At 47.1% G+C, this 22,261-nt stretch overlaps 1 protein-coding gene across 1 annotated transcript in view; it reads left to right on the plus strand.

Annotated features, from left to right (window-relative positions):
* Positions 1 to 3,051: 3,051 nt before the first annotated feature.
* emb (embigin) overlaps positions 3,052 to 22,261 on the plus strand; it is a 44,415-nt gene continuing 25,205 nt past the window's right edge. The window contains exons 1-2 of the mRNA XM_033030977.1: positions 3,052 to 3,129; positions 16,352 to 16,529. Coding sequence (XP_032886868.1) covers positions 16,384 to 16,529 — 146 coding nt within the window. The 5' untranslated portion in view covers positions 3,052 to 3,129; positions 16,352 to 16,383. The remainder of the gene's footprint in view (positions 3,130 to 16,351; positions 16,530 to 22,261) is intronic.

Genomic DNA, 22,261 nt, shown 5'->3' on the forward strand with positions numbered 1-22,261 from the left:
AGTAGCAGAGGAGCAGTCTCTGCGGAAGATGGAATGGGATGGATATGGAAAGATATGATGTGGTTGGGATCACATTGGAGGCGACGGAAATATCGGAGTATGACGTGGTGGATGTGAAGGGTGAAGGGTTGAATGTGGGGTGAAAGGTGAGGACCAGGGGAACTCTATCCTTGGTCTGTATGGGTGAAGGGGAAGCAAGTGCAGAACTATGGCACACATAGGAGACACAAGTGAGGGATCCATCTATGGCAAAAGGGGGGAAACAACTTTTACCAAAAAAGGTTCCTGGTTTTGTTTCAATTTCCAGCATCTGAAGTTATTTATTGGTTTTCATGGCTTAGTTTAGATTTTAAGGTTCCCTTTGCTGTTAACCATTGCTCGGAGAGTTGAACAACTGTCCACGTCCTGCTTAAAGGGTACTTACAAAAAATGATATACATTTAACATATTTGCACACAACTGATTATTTCACATCTTCGGTTCAGATAAGTTTCACCCATAAAGCACATTGTGTGAGTGTCACTGTATGGCCCAAGAGCTGGCTGTGAAAATTGTAGTTGAGGAATGGGCAGTGGTTAGCATTCAATATATGTAAAGAATTGCAAAAAAATGTTTACTAATCCAAAACAGGACATTGGCCAATCTAATGAATGACTCCAGGAAGTGTGGTGGAGGAAATTACCCATTATTATATTACCAGCATTAATGGTGCCCAAATGGAAAATGGTGAAAGCTTCAAGTTCCTTGGTATAAATACTACCAACTATCTGCAGTGGACCAACCACAATGATGTGAAAGCCAAGAAGGCACAGCAATGCCTCTACTTCCTTAGAAGACTGGGAAAATTGGCGCCGACCTGTAGGGGGTATGGCTGCCTAGCCTGCAGCTGTCTGTTTTTCATTTATTTTTTCTTATTTTTAGTTAGTTTAGTGTTTTGTTTTTAAGGAGTTCTAGCTTTTTTATGTGTGGGGAGGGAGGGGTGGGGGGGGAAGGGGGAAACTAATTTTCAGGGTCCCTACCTGGTCGGAGATGCAGCTTTTCTCCGGGCTGCACTTTCGACCCGTCCTCGCGGCCTACCAGCGGGCCTGGAGCGGCATTTCCTGAGAGGACCGCCCGGAGCCTCAGCATCGGCATCGGCGGCATCGGCTGCGGAGCTGTGGGTCCGAGGAGCGACGGGGCCGTCCGGAGCCTCGGCATCGGCGGCGGCATCGGCGGCGGCGGAGCTGCGGGTCTGAGGACGGCGGTGCAGCGCTGGAGCGCCATTGCGGGGCGGGCGGTGCCTTGCCTGGGACGCCGCGCTGGAACTCCGGTGAGCTGGGACCGGCGTGAAAAACATCGCGGAGCTGCGGGCGGCGGCGCTGAAACTTTACATCGGGAGCCTGGGATCTCGCGACGAGATCGCCAGTTGAGCTCCATTCGGCGCGGCCTTGTCGGCTCCGGAAGCCACGGTCTCGAGTAGGGAGGCGGCCGTTCCAGGGTTCCCAGGCCGCTGGGAGGGCTCTCCCGACGCCGGAACATCATCACCCGGCGAGGACGGCCTGGAACATCGGGCCTCCGTAGAGGCAACTGTGGAGGCCTCAATAGGCCCGACTATGGGTGGACATTGGGGATGGGACTGGACTTTGTGCCTTCCCCCATAATGGGAACCATTGTGGGGGGATGTTTTTTATGTTAAAGCTATTTATTATTGTTATGTTTGTATTCCTTTTTTAATGTGCTGAATTGGTAAAAAGAATTTCACTACATCTAGGTGTATGTGACAATAAATCAACCTTTGAACCTTTGAACCTTTGAAAATTCCAATGACATTTGCAAACTTATATGGGTGCACTTTAGAGAACATATTGCGTTGTTGCATCACAGCTTGGCTTGGGAACAGCTTTGCCCAAATTGCAGAGAGTTGTAGATGTAGCCCAGTCCATTACACAGACAGACTCCCCACATTGGCTTCATCTAGACTTCATGCTGCCTCAAAAAAGAAGGTTGAAAGCACGCATTACCAGACTCAGGAACAGCTTCCGCCCCTCTATTATCATGCTTCTGAATGTTCCTTCCATAAGCTAGGGTACTGTCCGATTCACTGCAACCCCACACTTTGCAGACATTGGACTTTGTCTCCAGAATTGGTACATACAATGGTGATAACTGTATTTTGAATATTGTTTCTTCCTCTTTGCTATAACTATTGTACTGAAGTTTGACTTAATTGATAAAACTGAACACAATACTTCAAATGCGGCATCACTAATGTCTTCTACATCCATAGCATAACAAAACCCCAACTTCTATATCAATACCCTGACTGATGTCACGCCAATGTACCAAACACCCTCTTGACCAGCATATCTACCTGTGATGCCACTTTCACAGAATATATACCTGAACTCCTAGACTCCTTTGCTCTACAATACCCCTCAGGATCCTATCATTCACTGATCACACTAATCTCTATCTGCATTAACCATTATCACTATCTGTGACACCACCCACTTTAGTGTCATCTGCAAACTTATTAATTGTGCCTTGTACATTCTCATTCAAATCATTGATATAAACCACAAACAACACTGAGCGCATCACTGATGCCTGAGGCACACCACTAGTCACAGGACTCCAGTCCAAAAAACAACTTTCCACCATCACCCTCTGCTTCCTTCCATGAAGCCAATACTTTATCCAGTCAACTAGCTCTTCCTGTGATCTAACGTTCCAGAGCAGCCTACAATACAAAATATTATTAAATGCCTTGCTGGTCCATTTAGACAATGTCTATAGCTTTGTGCTCTTCAACATTTTTGGTTACTTCAAAATCTCAGTCAAATTTGTAAGACACGATCTTCCACGTATAAACACATGCTGACTATTCCTTATCAGCCCGGCTATCCAAACGCATATATATCTTATTCCTCATAATTTTTTTCAGTAACTTACAGATGTTAGGCTCACTGGTCTACAGTTTCCAGACTTTTCCTTTGTTTTGATATTTTCTACCGGATCATAATACCAGGATCAGTTTATTGAATATTAAATGTTTTACCTTTCCAGGTAATTCTCATCACGCAACCCCAGCACCAGTGTCTAGGGGTGATGAAGACCGTTTATCTGTGGTGGAGATTTTTCTTCTTTTAGGTAATTTCAACATCTTATTTCTTTCACAATGTAATACATACTGTTCAAGCGTGTTTTATTTTGATTTACTTTGTAATACATGGGTTGTCATTACTATGAGCATGAGCTTCTTCAGCTGAATATAGATTCTCAAAATGCCATGTGTATTTTTAAAATATATATCTTCTGGAATCTGATAAGGTTTTGCAACACTTCACAATTCCATAATATGTTCCGTATTTGATGCTACATGTTCTTTTTGAAAGGTCCATTGTAGATCAGTGTCACTCATGTTATGAGTCATACAGTGGCTCCGCCCATTGGTTTAACAGAAAGCCTTTTTACCTTTCTTCCCCAGTCTTGAGTTATGTGTTAAGATGAAGTTACCTATGCTGTATTGCTAATAAAAGTCTTTGGATCTTAATCACTGTATTTGAGTTAATTCCAACATGAAGTCAGAAGTGGGATGATTCCAGCAGAATCTGCCAGAATGAACTCTTGGCATCTAGTACTGTGAATACAGTCGCTTCAGCCAGCCACGCTGCATTCTCGTCCACAGTGCGCATGGGATATTGAGGTCATTTAATGGCTGTGTTTAAGTCCTTGGGATTGATACAAATCCGTATTTCGTCCTTATTCTTCTTTGTTGCCACAACCATGGTCGAGCCCCAATCCGAGGGGACAGCGATGGGGGGCAATTACTCCTAAAGACACCATTCTGTTGAGTTCAGTTTGAACATAGTCCTGCATAGCATGGGGAATCTTGTGTGCTGGATGGACAACTGGAAGTACCTCAGGTTTAATCGTAATTGTGTACTTAACAGGCAACCTACCCAGCTTGTCATCAAACAGAGGTTTGTATTGTGTCAGGATTTGTTGAGTAAAGTCACAGGTTGTAGACAGATGACAAACCGAAGCACTGAAAGAGACAAGCCCCAGGTCGTGACAAGCCTTGACACCCAGCAGGGATGGTACATTCTCACGAACGACATAGAAATTTAGGTTGTGGACACGTGAGTTAAGACAGCAGTGTAACTCAACAGGACCGATAGGGTGCACTGGACCTCCTGCAAATGGGAGAATGGAGGCAGCCATAGGAGTTTTTTAATTCAGATAAACACTTAACGTTACATCGCGCTCCAGTATCAACTTTCAGAAAAAAATTCTTGCCATTAACTAGCAAAGCGACCTTGAGATCTTGATGTTTATGAGGTAAATCCGGCAGGGACTGAACATCCAAATCAAAATCTTTGTTAGCAGCCTGCAAATTCATGGGAGCTGGTTGAGGTGTCCCAAGAGCAGGTTCTCATGGTCGAGTGAATTGACAGATTGTCTTGTTTGAACTCTGTTGCTACGCGAGCAGCAGTATTTGAAGAAGTGGTTATTTTTCTTACAGAAATGACAAAATATTCCATAAACAGGGCAACGGTCATGAGCTGCAACATGCAAACCCCCACAGTTAAAACAATTGCCTATGAGCTTAACGATAGAGCTGTCGGGCACTTGAGGAGAACGGCGAGAGGTTTGATAAAATGTGCCGGCAACATTAATATCATGAGCAGAGTGGGGGCCATGTCCCAAAACTTTTGCATGAGCATCAGCCATTTCAGCACTGTGCCAGCAGTTTTCAGCAGTCTCTAGAGTAAGTTCAGTATTGCGCAGTAATTTGTCCCGTAATTTATCATTGTGGACACCATAAACCAGACGGTCACGGACAAAACTGTCACATAAATCACCAAAAGCGCACCGACTGACAATGTGTTTCAAAGCACTAACATACGTTTCAACAGATTCGCCATTTCTCTGGCTTCATGACAAAAATAAGTGTCTCTCCATAACTAAATTAGTTTGTAACTCACATAACTGTTGGAATTTGTGTAGCAAGCAGTCTGGGTCCCGGATAGATTCAGCGGGAGCAATCTGGACACCAGCCTGGTCAAACCTAGCTGGTTCATAATGAAATCTTCTGGCATGCCGAGCAGCTTCTGTGCCAGGTAGGTAAAGGAGAATTGAGGCACGAACACCTGGAGCAGCAGCCGGGTGAGTCGCGTCTATGTAAATGGTGAAATCTTCTTCAAATACACAGCCATTAAATTACCTCACTATCCCTTGTGCACTGTGGATGAGATTGCAGCGGGGCTGATATTTCTCTGAAGTTCGGAATAAATAACCAGTGCCATCAACGAGCTACCAGCACCCACAGACGTGCTCAGTCTGCAGAGATTCCTTGGCATGGCTAACTACCTGAGTAAATTTATTCCGAACTTCAGTGAAATATCAGCCCCGCTGCCTTCCCGTGGTCTACCGTGGCAACTGACATATTTGAGTGGCATGGCAAGCAGTACCTGGTACTTGTTGACTCGTATTCCGGCTGGTTTGACATCGATTTTCTTAGCAGCCCCACTTCTAACGGGGTAGTTCTAAAACTCGCTCGCCATTTTGCAGACCACGGAGCTCCAGAAGTGGCGGCGCTGTTGAACGGCTGTCGCTCGCCTGCAGTCCGTCTGTCTTTACTTTTTTTTGTTTTTTTGTCTTGTTTTAGTTGGGGGGGGGGGGGCTGAAACATGGTTTCTGTCTCTCTCTTCGGGGGAATGCGACTCTTCTGTCCTATCCCTCCTTCTCTGCCTCCGTCTGCGCTGAGGCCTAATGGCGGAGCTGGCGGCCTCCAACTGTGACCGACCTCGAGGCTCCAGAGGCAGAGCCAGCCAGGACTCACCAACGGGAGGCTGGACGAATTCGGAGCTGTGGCGGCGTTCCGGCGCTCCGGTGGCAGCGACACGACTCGGAGCAGGGACGGTGCTCCGGTGAGGGCTGCCCGGCTCGGGGCTGGGACGGTGCTCCAGTGAGGGCGGCCCGGCTCAGTGCTGAGATGGCGCTCCGGTGAGGGCTGCCCGACTCGGGGCTGGGACGGTGCTCCGGTGGTGACGGCCCGGCTCAGAGACGGTTCTCCGGTGGCTGAGGCGGCGTTCCGGCGGCGGCGACCTGAATCCGGGGCTCGGCCGCGGGCCAGTGGACGACATCGTCGGGAGCTTGCATGTCACAGGTTGGGGCCTGTTTTCCGGAGCTCCCGCGGCAACAGTTGCGTCCGCTGGACTGGGGGGCGGCATCTTCGACCACCCCGGGCCACGGAGCTGAACCGGCCCGTTTGCGGTGCTCGGTTGAGCCGCGGGACTGTCTACCATCGCCCGGTGGGGTAACAACATATCGTCTCAGCGCAGAGGGAGAATGAGGAGGGAAGAGACAGTAACTTTAAGACTTTTGCCTCCATCACAGTGAGGAGGTGCCTGGTGAACTCACTGTGGTGGATGTTGATTTGTGTTTATTGTGTGTTTTGTTGTTTATTATTATATGTATGGCTGCAGGCAACGACATTTCGTTCAGACCAAAAGGTCTGAATGACAAATAAAGGATCTAATCTAATCTAATCTAATCTAATCCTTGCATACTGCTATCTGATAATGGCAGTCAGTTTACCAGCCAGAATTCAATGTGTTTGCTGCACTCTGGGGTGTTTGCCATATTACCAACAGCCCTGAATATCCACAGTCGAATGGACTGGCTGAACAGGCTGTCAAAAGAGTCAAACAGCTCATGGAACTGCCTCTGAGCCATGCTCATATTTGGTCAGTGCTGATGGCGGCACATACAGACGTAACAGACAATATATACTGCCTTTGAATGTGCTGGCTCTACCTCCGTATTATCCGGACCGTACAAGTGTACTTCCATCCACATCCAGCGGCATCTGTCCACCTGTACCAGCAAAACAACCACCTTCTGAAACGGCTACTCTGCCGATGGCAACGCCTCCTCTGCCTTGCCAAAGTTCCCTGTTTCACCACCGGGAATGCTGTTTCAATCTCTGCCACCAGTCATACCACTGACTGTTTGGTTTATATCGCACACATGCTGGTCCTGTTTGCAAGCCCACCGTGAAGCACCCGGGCTATATTTGACTTTCCATATCAATTGCTATGCTTGCCTTATTTAGTCAATGGTTTTGTACTGACATTTAATTCCTTAAAAGGGAGGATGTAGATCAGTGTCACTCATGTTATGATTCATACTGTGGCTCCGCCCACTAGTTTAATAGAAAGCCTTCTTTCCCTTTCTTCCCCAGTCTTGAGTTATGTGTTAAGATGAAGTTACCTATGCTGTACTGCCAATAAAAGTCTTTGAATCTTAATCACTGTAGATGAGTTAATTCCAACACATTCCTACAATTTTTAAGCATGGATTAAGCAGCCAACAGTAACTGTAGATGTCAACACAATCTGGACTCCAGAAACAAATCCAAATATGCTGGGAACATCACAGCTGTTGTAGACAACTCATCATATGTAAAAGCCTGGAAGTAATTTGGAGAGACCTCTGGACATCGCAATGCAGAACTCTATGGGAAGTGTAATACAGCGGACATGAGCTGGACTGTCATCATATCATTTGTACTGGTGTTAAAATTGCGTTGGTGAATTGGAGGTAAGTATGCTTACTCTATTCATCTGAAAGCAATCCAGGTTTGAGCATCTACTCACGTGCTTATAAATTGAATGACATGTTTCCTTCAGCCAGTGTTAATATTTTGTCAATTAGATTCAGTGTATGTAGAATTTGGTACTTGTTCCTGTTAATATATATGAATGTTACTGGAAGCCTGGAGTGTCTAAAGTGTAATTCATGTGTCCATCATATCAACTGCAGCTTCTATAGGATCTGTGGCCATTAGGAACTCAGTAGGCCAGACAGCATCTGAGGGGGCAGAGGAAAGGTGACGTTGCAGTCAATAATATACAATAACTTAAGAACGACCAGTTAAACATGAAGCTGCTACTTTGCTTCTAAAATCCTTCCCAGATTTAATATAGGATACACGAAGACTAACATTACATGTAATGTGAACTATCCATACCTAAGTCTCACACTATCCCACTGATGGATTCTTAGTGTATTATTATGGAATAAATATTAGTCTTTGAAGAGAGTCCTGTTGATTTAGCAGAACTACTGATCTGCTTTCCATCTCCGACAATTTATTTCCACTTATCTTTACTTAAGAAGGCATATGGTTTTCCTCACCCTCATTGCTTATGGCATTGAGTATGACAGTCAATAAGTCTTAATGCAGTTCTATAAGACTTTGGTTAGGCTACATTTGGAGTATTGTATGCAATTCTGGTTGCCTAATTACAGGAAGGAAATGGAGGCTATGGTGAGGGTTCAGTGGAGGTTTACCAATAATGGGATGAGAGTGGATGGTGATGCAGAAGTAACATTTTGCAGGATGAATACATGTGTGTGTGTGTGTGTGTGTGTGTGTGTGTGTGTGTGTGTGTGTGTGTGTGTGTGTGTGTGTGTGTGTGTGTGTGTGTGTATTATTGTAATCATAAAGCAGCAACAGTTATACTGATGCAGTCCCCTTCATATCTACCGTAATGAGGTTCCTTTTTTTGCATGGCTTGATAATTTAAGGGTTATTCTGCTATCAACACAACTTCAGCCATCTATTCCAGGCCCTCGTCCCCTGACACAAGAACCTCCTTCCCGAGCTCTGTGAAGCACCAGGAACCTCCTGGATGACACTGGGTGAAATGTGAAGCTCTTTCCCTCCTTCTCTGTAAACTGACATCCCTCAAAAGCTGCTTTTTAGAAGCCATAGGCAATACACCTATTATACCCTGTTGACCTTCTGACATGAGGGTATCACACAGCATTGGGGAGGTTTGCCAAATGGGCTAATCTTGTCAGTAAATGTGCAGTTCCTTAGTTTGTTTCTGAGTGTAAAACACCTTGTTTTTTCATAATTTTGTTAGGTTTATCATGATTTTCTGCTGGCAAACTGAATAGTTGATAGTTCTAAACACAGTGCTGGTTTGGTGCAACAAAAAGAAAATATGAAATCCAACTTCTAGACAAGTGTTCTTCGTACAGTAGATTGCAAATTAAATTCCCAACAAATCTTTGTAGCTTTCTGGTACTTGGCCACAAGATGTCAGACTTTGCATCACTCACTGTGCAATGTTGGGGACTTCGGTTCTGGACAAACATCCTTTGGTTCTGGGAACAGAAGAACGAGGAAAAAAGCATTTGAAAGTTCCAGTGAGCTGTTTATGTCAGACTCTGTGCATTTCTATTAATTGAATTTCCCATATCCTGTAGTGATGGCTAATCCTCTCAATTCAATTGGGTTTAAATGTTGAAATTTGTAATCTGTGTGTAACATTCACCCTGTTACTGCTGCACAGTGCAAGATTATTCAATCGAGTATTGGCTCATAACAGGTTTAATTATTAATACCAGGGTTAGTACATTTAATGACACATATTAAGAGATGCTGTAGCTGCTGTTAAATTATTTGCATGAAAAATAGTGGATTAGTGTTCTTTTTTGGAAGATCCTGTCTCAATCCCCAGAGAGTTTTCTGCAGCATATTATATAAATTGTGTTCATTACAGCCCCAGGGAAACTAGTAGATGAAGAGTGGTGGATGAAGTGCCAACCAAGTACTTGCTTTTTCTTGCTGCTGTTAGAACTTCTTAAAGCTTAATTAGAATGGTAGAAGGACTGCGTGGACGTGGGTATTGAGTAACTCTTTACAATGCCCAGCCTTTCTCCTGAACTTGTAGCCATAGTCTGCGACTTGTGTGGCAAAATTTGTTACATACCAGCTCTTACCTGAATGATGCCTTCTTTTTGCTCCATATTAACACAGAAGGTTCCATTATCCGATGAGGCCTGGGTCCTCCAGGTAAAACCAGTGGTGGTTATTGGAAAGTGCCATTCGTTTGCACTTTTATTTTTGATCACTTTGATGATTTTAAAAGACTGATAATGTGGTAATTGGCTGGGTTGCATTTGCCTAACATCTCTTGGATGGAACACACCTAATAGATTTAAAAATGAAAAGCAGAGAAGCCTAAATTTCCTCTGTAATATTAATACAATGATACAATTTTGAGTAGGAAGAACTGCAGATGCTGGTTTAAATCGAAGGTAGACACAAAATGCTGGAGTAACTCAGGCAGCATCTCTAGAGAGAAGGAATGGGTGATGTTCCGCAGTGTATCCGGAGGAGGCGCTGTCCTGAACGGCTGCCTGTCCCGCAGCTGTCCGTTTTTTTCCCTTCTTTTTTATTATTTTTAGTACGTTGAGTGTATAGTCAGGGGGCCTAATCTTTTTATGTGTGGGGGGTGGTGGGGGGGAAGGGGGAAACTGCTTTTCGAGTCCCTACCTGGTCGGAGGGGTTGCCTTCCTCCGAGCAGCGACTTCGACCTGTCCTTGCGGCCTACCAGCGGGTCCTGGAGCGACGTTTCCCTGAGGGGACCTGGCCAGAACATCGGCTTTGGCGGCGGCGCAGAACATCGGCTTTGGCGGCGGCGCAGCGCTGGAGCGCTATTGCGGAGCGGGCGATGCCTTTCCTGGGTCGCCGCGCTGGAACTCCAGTATGCTGGGACCACCGATAAGAACATTGTGGAGCCGCGGTTCTGCGGAGCGGCCAGCTGCGACGCTGAACGTTACATCCCGGAGCCTGGGATCTCTTGCTGAAATCGCCAGTGTGCGGAGCTCCGTCCGGCGCGGTCTGTTGGCTTGGAAGCCACGGTCTCCGGTGGGAAGGCGGCCGTTCCTGGCACCCCAAGCCGCTGGGGGTTCTCCCGACGCCGAAGCACCATCACCCGGCGAGAACATCGGGCGCCGTGGCGGCGACTGTGGAGGCCTCAATAGGCCCGACTTTGGGTGGACAAGAGGATGGGGACTGGACTTTGTGCCTTCCCCCACAGTGGGAATCACTGTGGGGGGATGTTTTTGTGTTGAACTTCTTTTTGAATCTATGTTGTATTTTTATTAGTGTGCTGCAAGGACATCAGAATTTCCCCTGAATAAGGGGATTAATAAAGTTTAATCTAATCTAATCTAATCTAATGTTTTGAGAATAGCATGTGTAAAGACTATCCTGCAGGCAATCAAAGTGTGCTGTTACAATAATAAGCTGAATGTTGCTGCCTTCACAAATTATAGCATAGATAAAACCAAGCACTGATGCAGGTCAGGAAAAGGCAGAACATTTGGCCTCTCACATAAAGCCATGGACAGGGTTTGTAGCCAGAAACACTGGGGTCTTCTGACTGATGGAAAAGACCTTGAACTTCATTGTTGTCCTGCAACTTCTGAAGAAATACACCCATCCAGTGAGTGGCTCAGTGTGCTACACTTCACTTGCTAATTCATCATTAAAGTAATGGCCAAGAAAGCCGACCACTGTCTCTGGATCCTCAGAAAACGAAGGAAATTGGAAATGTCTCCAGCGACTCTTACCAATCTCTATAGATGCACTGTAAAACGTTGCACTATTGCAATGTATCGTAGCGTAATTTGACAACAGCACTAAGACCACAAGAAATTGCAGAGAAGAGTGGATGTAGACCAGATCATCACTCAAATCAGCCTCCGCCCCATCAACTCCATCTACATTTCATGCAATCTTGGGAAAGCAGCCAAAGCTTTCAAGGACCTTTTTACATCACAGTAGATCATTCCATCGTCTTCCCGACAAGCACATACCACCACTTCACGAATAGCTTCTTTCTCGCTGTTATCAGGATTTTGAATGATCCCCCATAAACTAGGGCATAGTCCCAATCTCCAAAACCTAACTTTTTGAGAAACATTGTGCTATTTTCAATTTACACTTTCACTGTAACTGCAACATTTCCGCATTCTGGTATTTTTCTCTTTACATCTATCTATCTATCTACCTACCTACCTACCTACCTACCTACCTACCTACCTACCTACCTACCTACCTACCTACCTACCTACCTACCTACCTACCTACCTACCCACCTACCCACCTACCCACCTACCCACCTACCCACCTACCCACCTACCCACCTACCCACCTACCCATCTATCTATCTATCTATCTATCTATCTATCTATCTATCTATCTATCTATCTATCTATCTATCTATCTATCTATCTATCTATCTATCTATCTATCTATCTATCTATCTATCTATCTATCTATCTATCTATCTATCTATCTATCTATCTATCTAGCGCCATCGAGTATGGCTGCCCTGCCAGCAGCTGTTAGTCTTTTTACCTTTTTAAACAATTTTAGTGAGTGCTTGTTTTGGAGGTCTTTTAGTCTTTTTATGTGGGGGGTGGGGGGTGGGGGGGGAGGGGAAACTATTTTTCTCAGTCCCTACCTGGTCGGAGATGCGGCTTTTCTCCGAGCTGTGTTTTTGCCCCTTCCTCGCGGCATACCGGCAGTCTGGAGCGGCGTTTCCTGCCGGGACTTCAGCTTCAGCGGTGGCACAGTGCTGGGGCGCCATCGTGGAGCGGGTGATGCCTTGCCCGGGTCGCCGTGCGGTGGGCTCCGGAGTGCTGAGACCGCCGACTCCAACATCGCGGAGCTGCGGTCTGCGGAGCTTCCAGCCGTGGATGGTGCCGAGCTTTGAACATCGCGAAGCCTGGGATCTCACGCCAAGGTCACCAGAGTCGGAGCTCCATGGACTTCGGGAGCCGCGGTCTCCGGGGAGGAGGCGGCCGCTCCAGACATTCCAAGCCGCTGAGGAGTGTTCACCCGACGCCAGAGCTTCATCATCCGGCGAGAGGGCCTGAAGCATTGGGCTGCTGGAGCGTCGACTGCGGAGACCTCAAGAGACCCGACTATGGGTGAACAGGGGACGGGACTTGACTTTTGATGGCTTCCCCCACAGTGGGAACCAATGTGGGGGGATGTTTTTATGTTTACTGTTAAATGTTTTGATGTTGTGTCTGATCTTTATTTGTGTGCTGCAATGGCAAGTCAAATGTCACTACACCATTTGGTGTATGTGATAATAAATGTCCTTTGTCCTTTGTACATCTATCTATATCTATCTGTCTATACATTAAAATTCTGTGTGTGTGTTTGTAGGTGTCAGATTCGGCCTTTGATTCCTTGTTACTCCAAAACAACTCCGAAATTCTCCCAGATTTTTCCCATTTCGCTAGCGATTTCACTTTTACATTCAATCATTTGGACATTTTTATGTACACGTTTTTTAATAAAATCCTCCCCCCCCCCCCCACACTCACTCATTTTAAAATCTAAAACGAGCTAAAACGAGCTGCTGATGTTACAATCCAACATGTCGACCAATCCAGGCACACCTGCCTCCAAGTACGCTCGCACCATGGCTCGCACTGCTGGACTCCAGCCCGCCCGCCTCTCTCCCCCATCCTCTCCTTCCTCCACCCCTCCTCTCCCCCCCCTTCACCCCCACTTCGCCCCCACTCCGCCTTCTCCCCCCCTCCCCGTACTCGGGGTCTGAAGCGCCGAGGATGCAAGCCCATGGAGCTGAGGCTCACTCTGAGGTCGGCGGCTGCTGGGCGGCCGTACCCCTCTCCTCCCTCCCTTCTCCTCCCCCCCCTCCCCCTCCCCCACTTTCTCTCGATCAGCCGGCCCTCGGCTGCTTTTGACCAAAGATCTTTGCTTTTCACCGTCCACACGCCCCACGCCCTGCCCGCTAGCAGCAGCAGGCGGGCCCTGTTCTCGCTCTCCTTTTCTCTCTCTCTCTCCCCCACTGCAGCAGGAGGGAGGAGGTGGGGGAGGCTGCAGGCTTCTGTGGAGCCGCATACAGGAGCGTTCGGACGACCCCTTCCCCCCACCCCCACTGCCCGATCACTTCCTCCTCTCCCCCTCCTCCTAATCTACACACCCCTTCTCCTCGCCCCCCCCCCCCCCCAACCCCTGACCTCACCCCACCCACTCGTGGCCTGAATCCTGCAGCCTGCAGGCTGGAGCCTCTCCCTCCCTCCTGCTGCCAGTCGCGTCGCTCGCAAGGCCTTTGAAAAAAACACGCAGCCACGAGAGAGCGAGTGATTATTGCGTTCAAGAACCAGCCCTCACCTCTGACGATGCGCACCCCCACCCCCACGCCTCAAATTCTCCCCACCACCTTTCCCCCATCCACTCCCTCTCCACCCTCACGCTCCCTCTCCTCCCTTACTCTCCCCATCCTCTCCCCCCTTCCTCTCCCCCCTTCCTCTCCCCCCTCCTCCCACCCTTCCTCTCCCCCTCCTCCCACCTTTCCTCTCCCCCTCACCCCCCTCCTCTCCCATCCCTTCCCCCCTCTCTCTCCACCCACTCCCCCTCTACACCTCTCTCCCGCCTACCCCTCACCCCCCCTCCCTCCCTCCCCACTCTCTTCCCCTACCCCACCATCCCTCCCCATTGTTCCCCCCTTTCTCCCCTCTCTCCCCCTCTCTCCCCCCTCCCCCCTCCCCCCTCCCCCCTCCCCCATCGCCCTCTCTCTCCCCCTCCCCTCCTCTCTCCCCCTACCTCCTCTCCGGGGAAGCCCAATCATCTGTCCCCAACCGGCCCGGCATGGCTCTGTCACGTTGGCGGAAGCCAAGGTTGGCTGGTCCCCCCACTGCTTTTCACCATCCTCTGATCGCTCCGTGCCTCGCTCGGGCTGCCGCCCCGCCTCTCACCTCTCTCTCTCTCTCCTCCCCCTCTCTCTCCCCCCCCCTTTCCCTGCGAGTTGGGGGCTATACGTCAGTGGATAGGGTGGTCATGGGGTAAAAGGAGCAAATTAATAATATTAATATAATATCAAGGGGTGTAGTTAGCGTGTGTGTGTGGCGCCGCCTGCCCCCTCCCCTCGCCCCCCCCCCCCTGCAAACGCGCGTTGGGGGAACAGACCCAACAGGTCTGCACTTGGTCTGTCTAGTATACTTATAAACCTCTGATCTTGGGTGTGGATGTATTTGTGTGTGGATTTATGTGTGGATTTATTTGTGTGTATGTGATTCACATCTTCTCGAAAACACGACGCGCAAACGGTGAAATTTTTACATATTCCGATAGTGACTTACCTCATGATCTCGAAAATCGCTTCATCTGAAAATTTGATTCATTATTTTACGAGTTTTTTATTAAAATTATTCACAAATCTGAGATATTTTTTTAAAGTTAACGAGCTGATGATGTCACAATGGATCTACTGCTCGTGGTCAGCTGCACACACTTTTCAAAATGCAGCCTGCTGGGCACTGCTTTTGCCAGTCAGCGCTGCGTGGATTGGTCGCTTCTCCTGTCACTTCCCGAGATGGTCTGCCCCTTCCTGTGCCATTGCATCTTTACTGGAGCTGCGGGTGGCCGGCGGAAGTCTCCAACCGGACACAATTTTAGGAGAGACTGGAAGTGGCCCAGCCGCCGAAACAACCCCGAGATCCTGCGGAAGGAGAGTGGGGGAGGAGGGGGGATAGAGGGAGAGGATGGGGGGAGTGGAGGAGGGGGAGTGGGGGAGGTAGGGAGTGAGGAGTAGAAGGCAGTGGGGGAGGTGAGGATGGGTAGGGGAGGTGAGGAGTGAGGGATAGTGATGGGAGGGGGTAGGGAGGGGAGTGGTGGGAGGGAGGGAGTGACTGAGGGTAGGGGAAAGGAGAGGGAAAGAGAAGTGAGGGAGGAATTTGGGGAGAGGAGGAGGGGAAAGAAGAGTAAGGGTGAAAAGGAGGGGGAGACAGTGCTAGGGATGAGGGGAGATGAGCTGCACCTGTGCAGATGGGGGCTATGGATGAGTGGTGGAATATTGTGGTGGGGGACCAAGCCTGATGTGTGACAGGGACCCAAAGGGTCCCACTTAGTCTAGTTACCTATTGTACGTGTATGTCATGATTGTACTCTTGTAGAGCATAATTTGACGATAGCATGCAATGTTTTTTTGCTGCACACATGATAATAATAAACCAATACTAGTTATAATTCCTCATGGCCACTGCTGGATGTGGAGTCAGGGATACACTTCTTCTGCCTTATTTTTTGCGAAGGGTATCACAATTGATGAAATGTGAAATAAATCAGGAAGCCTCTTACCTTTCAAATCATAATTCATTTTATGTGGATTGGAAGGAGATGTTGGAGTCATACACCTGTTGCTATTCATCTGTAGTCCAAAAGCACAGAGTAAATCGGAAACATATTCGCTTGTTTGAATTTTTCAAGATATTGCAGTAAATTGCCATTAAAATATGAATGAAGTTGCATTAATAAAATTAATAATCATCCAAGCAGTCATGGTTCTGAATGAGCATGGGTCTGTATTCACTTCAATATCTATTTAAATTAGCGACCATTTTATTGCTTCCAGTCATAGAAATCTACCTCCGTGACCTTATTGATTAAGTGGATACTTTGCTCTTGGATTTTAGGTTTTTGAATTGAGATTTAAAATTTTATTTTTTAATTACACTTTTTCAGGATTCAATGAAACAAAGAAGGTGAATATAACAATGGCCACAAAGATCAGACTGTCCTGCAATTTGACAATTCTAACAACAAAAGAATCTCCAACAATTGGAACTTGGAAAAAAGATGGCAATGAGATTGGTAAAGAGGAAGTTGTGTCAGGGCAGAAAGAGGCTTCCTTATCTCACGAGTAAGTAGACAAGCTGATAGGAAACCAAAGACGTAGTTAAATTAAAAGTTGTCATTATTTTTTGGAGGAGGTACCGTCATCTGTAATGTTACTGTACTGGTTTAATAATTGATTTGTTCATTTGAATGGGTCACACCTCAGTGAGGGAATTAAAAGCGGAGACTTTGCCATTGTGTTATAGTGCAGCTTATGTTACGAGACACAGTAATTTAATGGGTTCTAGAGCTATTGGGTTACTGCCACCACTTTGATCCTGTTGCCATTTATAAGGGCATCCAACATACGGCAGACATAAAGAACGCAAAGAGTAAAACAGAATATATATTTTTAATTGAATATAATTCAATTTATTCACTGCACAAAAAAATACTTGAAATGGAATGGAGTTTAGAAGCGGCTGAAATATTCCAAATATAAAAATTATCGTTAATTATTTAAGCTAACGTGCAATTTTACAATGTTCTTCAGTGGAACTAAGATCAACAATTGAAAAATTCGTTTATTTGGGGTCAATGAGGCAGTTGAGCGATAATTATAATGTTCCACAAATCCAATATTACATAGTCAAAGGATTAAATGGTACAGAAATAGGTCTTTCAGCCCAACATGTCCATGCTGACTATGTAACCAACCGATCCGGTGAGCCGCGGGCTGGGCCACTCCCTCCGAGTAGGCCCTATTTGCCCTCTGCGGCCTACGGAGGAGCCAGCGCAAGCTAGATTGTCAAAGTGAGATGGGTCGGGACGGAGCCTCACGTTCGGGATGGAGCCACGTGGTCGGGTCGGAGTCACGAACAGAGTCAGGCCGAGGATGGAGTCGAGCTGAGGACAGATCCTTGGATGTCAAGACGGGCCAAGGACGTGGATGGGCCAAGGTAGAGAGGCTGCGTCGCCGAGAACCAAGAGGAACCTGACATGGTGGGAACGAAGAAGGAATTAGTACCTTTTGTAACTTTGTCGGTGCTCTTGTGGCGACTCTACAGTTTACTTTGTATGTAAAAACAAATAATTTAATTGCACTTAGTTAGGTACAAGTGACAATAAAGTATCATCATCATCATCATTGATACAAATACATCGATAGATGCTCCTGAACACATCATCAGTGATGTAACCTGGGGTCATTGGGTGTTTCGGGTCTTTCAACATCAGACACCCACACCCTGGCGACCCAGCCGTGGTTGATCAGACCACGACTTGTGTTCAGGTGGCATTCGCTCCTCCCCATGGACCTCCTCTCCTGATCCAGAGCCATCTCGAGGCCTTCTCCGCTGCCTCTGTGGTGTTCTTGAAGGCTCTTCTCCTCGCCACTCCGTTGATGCCCAGTGCACTCAAGGCTTTGTAGAGCGATTGCCCTGCAAAACCTCTGACACCAACCTCGATGGGCATACACCTTGCCTTCCAGCCCTGCTTGCGGCAGTCTATGACCAGTTCTTCATATTTGGCCATCTTCCTCTCGTGGGCCTCCTCCAGATGGTCCTCCCACGGCACTGTCAGTTCCAACAAGACGATGGTTTTGGTCGCCTCTGAGACCAGGAGGATGTCTGGCCTCAGGGTGGTCGTGGCAATGTGCTGTGGGAACTTCAGCTGTTTCACCAGGTCTACAGAAAGCTGCCAGTCCTGCGCAGTCGCCAGGATTCCTGATGGATTCCTGGCTGCTGTGGTTCTTGGCAGCTGCACTCCGGCCTTCACGAAGGTGATCATCTGGATGGTGGGGCGTTCTCGTCTGCAGCTGCTGATTCCCATGCTGATGGCTTCTGCAATGGGTTTGAGAACCTGGTCGTGACGCCATGTGTACCAGCCCTGCCCAAGTGTACTTTGTATGTAAAAACAAATAATTTAATTGCACCTAGTTAGGTACAAGTGACAATAAAGTATCATCATCATCATCATCATAGTCCCATTTGGTTGGATTTGGTCCATATCCTTCTAAACCTTCAGTATTCAAGTGCCTTTCTAAATGTCTTCTAAGCATTGTAATGGCATGCGGCTCCACTACTACCACAGGAGCCTGTTCTATATATTCACCATTGATGCTGTTTTTGGTAACAAAAATGAGCATGTATGCATATGACAGCTCATGCAATAGTATTCACTGCAGTACATCAAGCTACTTTTTAACTCTTTATAGGTGCAAGTACCAACAAAAGAAAAGCATTGTCTACCACCCTTAGTGCGCCTCAAAAGGTCATAAGGTCATAAGTGATAGGAGTAGAATTAGGCCATCAAGTTTATCTGCCATTCAATCATGGCTGATATATCTCTTTCCCCAATCCCATTCTCCTGCCTTCGCCCCATAACCTCTGATATCTGTAGTAATCAAGATAATCAAAAATATCCACAGACTTGAACGCCACAGCAAATAATTCCACTGATTCACCACCCTCTGACTAAATACATTTCTCCTCAACTCCTTCCTAAAAGAACGTTTTATTTTCTGAGGCTGTGACCTCTCCCACTAGTAAAAACATCCTCTCCACATCTGCTCTATCCAAGCCTTTCACTATTCTGTATGTTTCAATGAGGTTCCCCCTCATTCTTCTAAGCTCCAGCGAGTGCAGGCCCAGTGTCATCAAAGGCTCATCATAGGTTAACTTACTCATTCTTGGTTAAATTTTGGGAATCCTGCACCAGCACTCCCAAGTCCCTTTGATTTCTGGATTATCTTCCCATTTATAAAATAGTCTACGCCTTTATTCCTACTACCAAAATGCATGACTCCACATTTGCTACACTATATTCCATCTGCCACTTCTCTGCCCACTCTCCCAACCTGTCCAAGTCCTTCTGCAGAGTCCATGTTTTCTCTACACTACCTGCCCTTCCACCTATTATTGTATCATCAGGGCCCCTTTAAATCGTTCCCCTCTTATCTTAAACCAATGTCCTTTAGTTAGTCTCCCCTACCCTGGGAAAAAGACTATGTCTAATCAATGTATGTATCTTTATAAGGTCACCTCTCAGACTCCTATGTTCCAGGAATCACGAGGGACCCGGTGTGTGTGTGGGTGGGGGGGGGGTGGGGCACCAAGAACAAAGAGGGAGCATTGGGGACTGTAATTAATATTTTGTAACCTTGTCCGCGCCCTATATATGGCAACTCTTTGCATACTTTGTGTATAGTATGTAAAACAAAGATTTTCACTGTGATAATAAAGTATCAATAAATCAATCAACTTGTGCAGACGAAGATAGACACAAAAAGCTGGAGTAACTCAGCGGGCCAGGCAGCATCTCTAGAGAGAAGGAATGGGTGACGTTTCGGGTCGAGACCCTTCTTCATTCCCCAGTCAGAAGGTTCTCGACACTAGAGGTGGGATGCGCGACTCGCGTCGCAGCGGCCTCTGCAGTCCGTCTATCTTTTTGTTGTTTTTTGTCTCGTTTGAATGTAGTTTTTATTATTTTTTTTGTGTATGTGTGTGGGTATGTGTGTGGGGGGCGGGGGAAACTTTTAAAATCTATCCCCTGCACGGAGAACCCGACCTTTTCTTTGTCGGGTCTCCGTTGTCGTTGGGGCCTAGCACCGTGGAGCGGCCTCCAAAAGGAACGACCTGGGGCTCCAGTCACGGAGCTGTGGACCTACTCACCATCGCGGAGCTGGCCGAGTTCGGAGCGGGAGGAGCGGTGGTGGCGCGCTGCTGCGACCTGACCCCGGAGATTCGGAGGCTTACCGCAGGTCTGGTGGACAGTGACATCGGGAGCCTGCGGGTCCCTGCTGGGAGACCGCTTTTCGGGGCTTCCGCAACGGCGACTTCACCCGCCCGAGTTGCGGGGTTGAAGAGTACCCGGAGCGGGGCCTTACATCATCGCCTCGCGTGGCTTGGAATGGCTGCGGGACTTTGCTAGCGCCCGCCGGGGGCTCCAACAACAAGACCCAGAGCGTGGCCTTGCATCACCCGGCGCGGCATTAATGGCCGCGGGACAATTGCCATCGCCCGCCGGGGGCTTTGACTCTGACATCGGGAGGGGAATGGGAAGTGCAGGGGAGAGATAAGTCTTTGCCTTCCATCACAGCGAGGAAGAGATGCGCTGTGATGGATGTCTGTGTAAATTGTGTTGTGTCTTGGTTCTTTCTTGTGTGTATGACTGCAGAAACAACATTTTGTTTGAACCTCAATGGGGTTCAAATGACAAATAAATTGTATTGTATTGTATTGTATTGTATTGTATTGTATTGACACAAAACATCTGGAGTCTAGAACCAGGGGTCACAGTTTAAGAATAAGAGGTAGGCCATATAGGACTGAGATGAGGAAAAACTTTTTTAGCCAGAGAGTTGTGAATCTGTGGAATTCTCTGCCACAGAAGGCAATGGAGGCCGATTCACTGGATGTATATAGCTCTTAGGGCTAACGTAATCAAGGGGTATGGGGAGAAAGCAAGAACAGGGTACTGATTCTGGATGATTAGCTATGATCATATTGAATGGCGGTGCTGGCTCGAAGGGCTGAGTGGCCTATTCCTGCACATATTTTTTATGTTTCTATGTTTCTATAGTCGAAACAGTGAGTATTGAAAAAATGACGGCAGGCAAAAAGCTGGAGAAACTTAACGGGTGAGGCAGCATCTATGGAGCGAAGGAATAGGGAGCGTTTCAGGTCGAGACCCTTCTTCAGATTGATGTCGGGGGGGGGCGGGAAAAAGAAAGGAAGAGATGGAGACAGTAGGCTGAGGGAAAGCTGGGAAGGGGAGGGGAAGGAGGGAGAAAGCAGGTGAGGCAGAGGTTCACCTGCACCTCCTCCAGCTTCATCTATTTCATCCGCTGTTCCAGGTGTCAACTGCTCTACATCAGTGCGACGGGACCAAGCACAGGCTTGGCGATTGCTTCACCCAACACCTCCGCTCACATCGCAATAACCAACCTGATTTCCCAGTGGCTCAGCACTTCGACTCCCCCTCCCATTTCGAATCCGACCTTTCTGTCCTGGGCCTCCTCCATGGCCAGAGTGAGCCCCACTGCAAATTGGAGGAGCATCACCTCATATTTTGCTTGGGTAATTTACACCCCAGTGGTATGAACATTGACTTCTCCAATTTCAGGTAGTCCTTGCTTTCTCCCTCTTTCCCCTCCCCTTCCCAGCTCTCCCTCAGCCTACTGTCTCCGCCTCTTCCTTCCTTTTTCCTGCACCCCACCGATATCAGTCTGAAGAAGGGTCTCAACCCGAAATATCGCCTATTCCTTTCGCTCCATAAAATGCTGCCTCACCAGCTGAATTTCTCCAGCTTTTTTGTCTGCTTTTGATTTTGCCAGTATCTGCAGTTCTTTCTTAAACATTGGAAAATGACAGTCGTTACTGCCAGGACCTCCACTCCATTTGGGGCATGTTAAGTATTTATACAGTAATATTACTATATTTACTCTCAAGTTCACATGCATATATCCACTGATATTTACTAATATAATAAAATTACAGTGCCACAATGAATGCTTCTAAAAATTGTGGAACGACACAAAATTAAGACACATGAAAAAATGTTAGTTTAAATACTGTGATGAAATTCCTAGCTATTGCTATAGAATCATTTATGGTAAATAATCTTAAAGGTTGTAAGGCTTGATAAGTAATGATCACCTGCACTAGCAGAATGCCAGTCTTTTAAAAAATATATTTTTATTAGAAGCAGTGTACAATAGTATAAACCGCGGCATATGACATAGTACATTTATTGTACATCTTCCATTTTAATTTTAACAAAAATGAAATAGAAAAAGAGAGAAAGAGCAAGAAAGAA

Source organism: Amblyraja radiata, chromosome 1 (assembly GCF_010909765.2).
Source record: "Amblyraja radiata isolate CabotCenter1 chromosome 1, sAmbRad1.1.pri, whole genome shotgun sequence".
NCBI classification, from domain to species: domain Eukaryota; kingdom Metazoa; phylum Chordata; class Chondrichthyes; order Rajiformes; family Rajidae; genus Amblyraja; species Amblyraja radiata.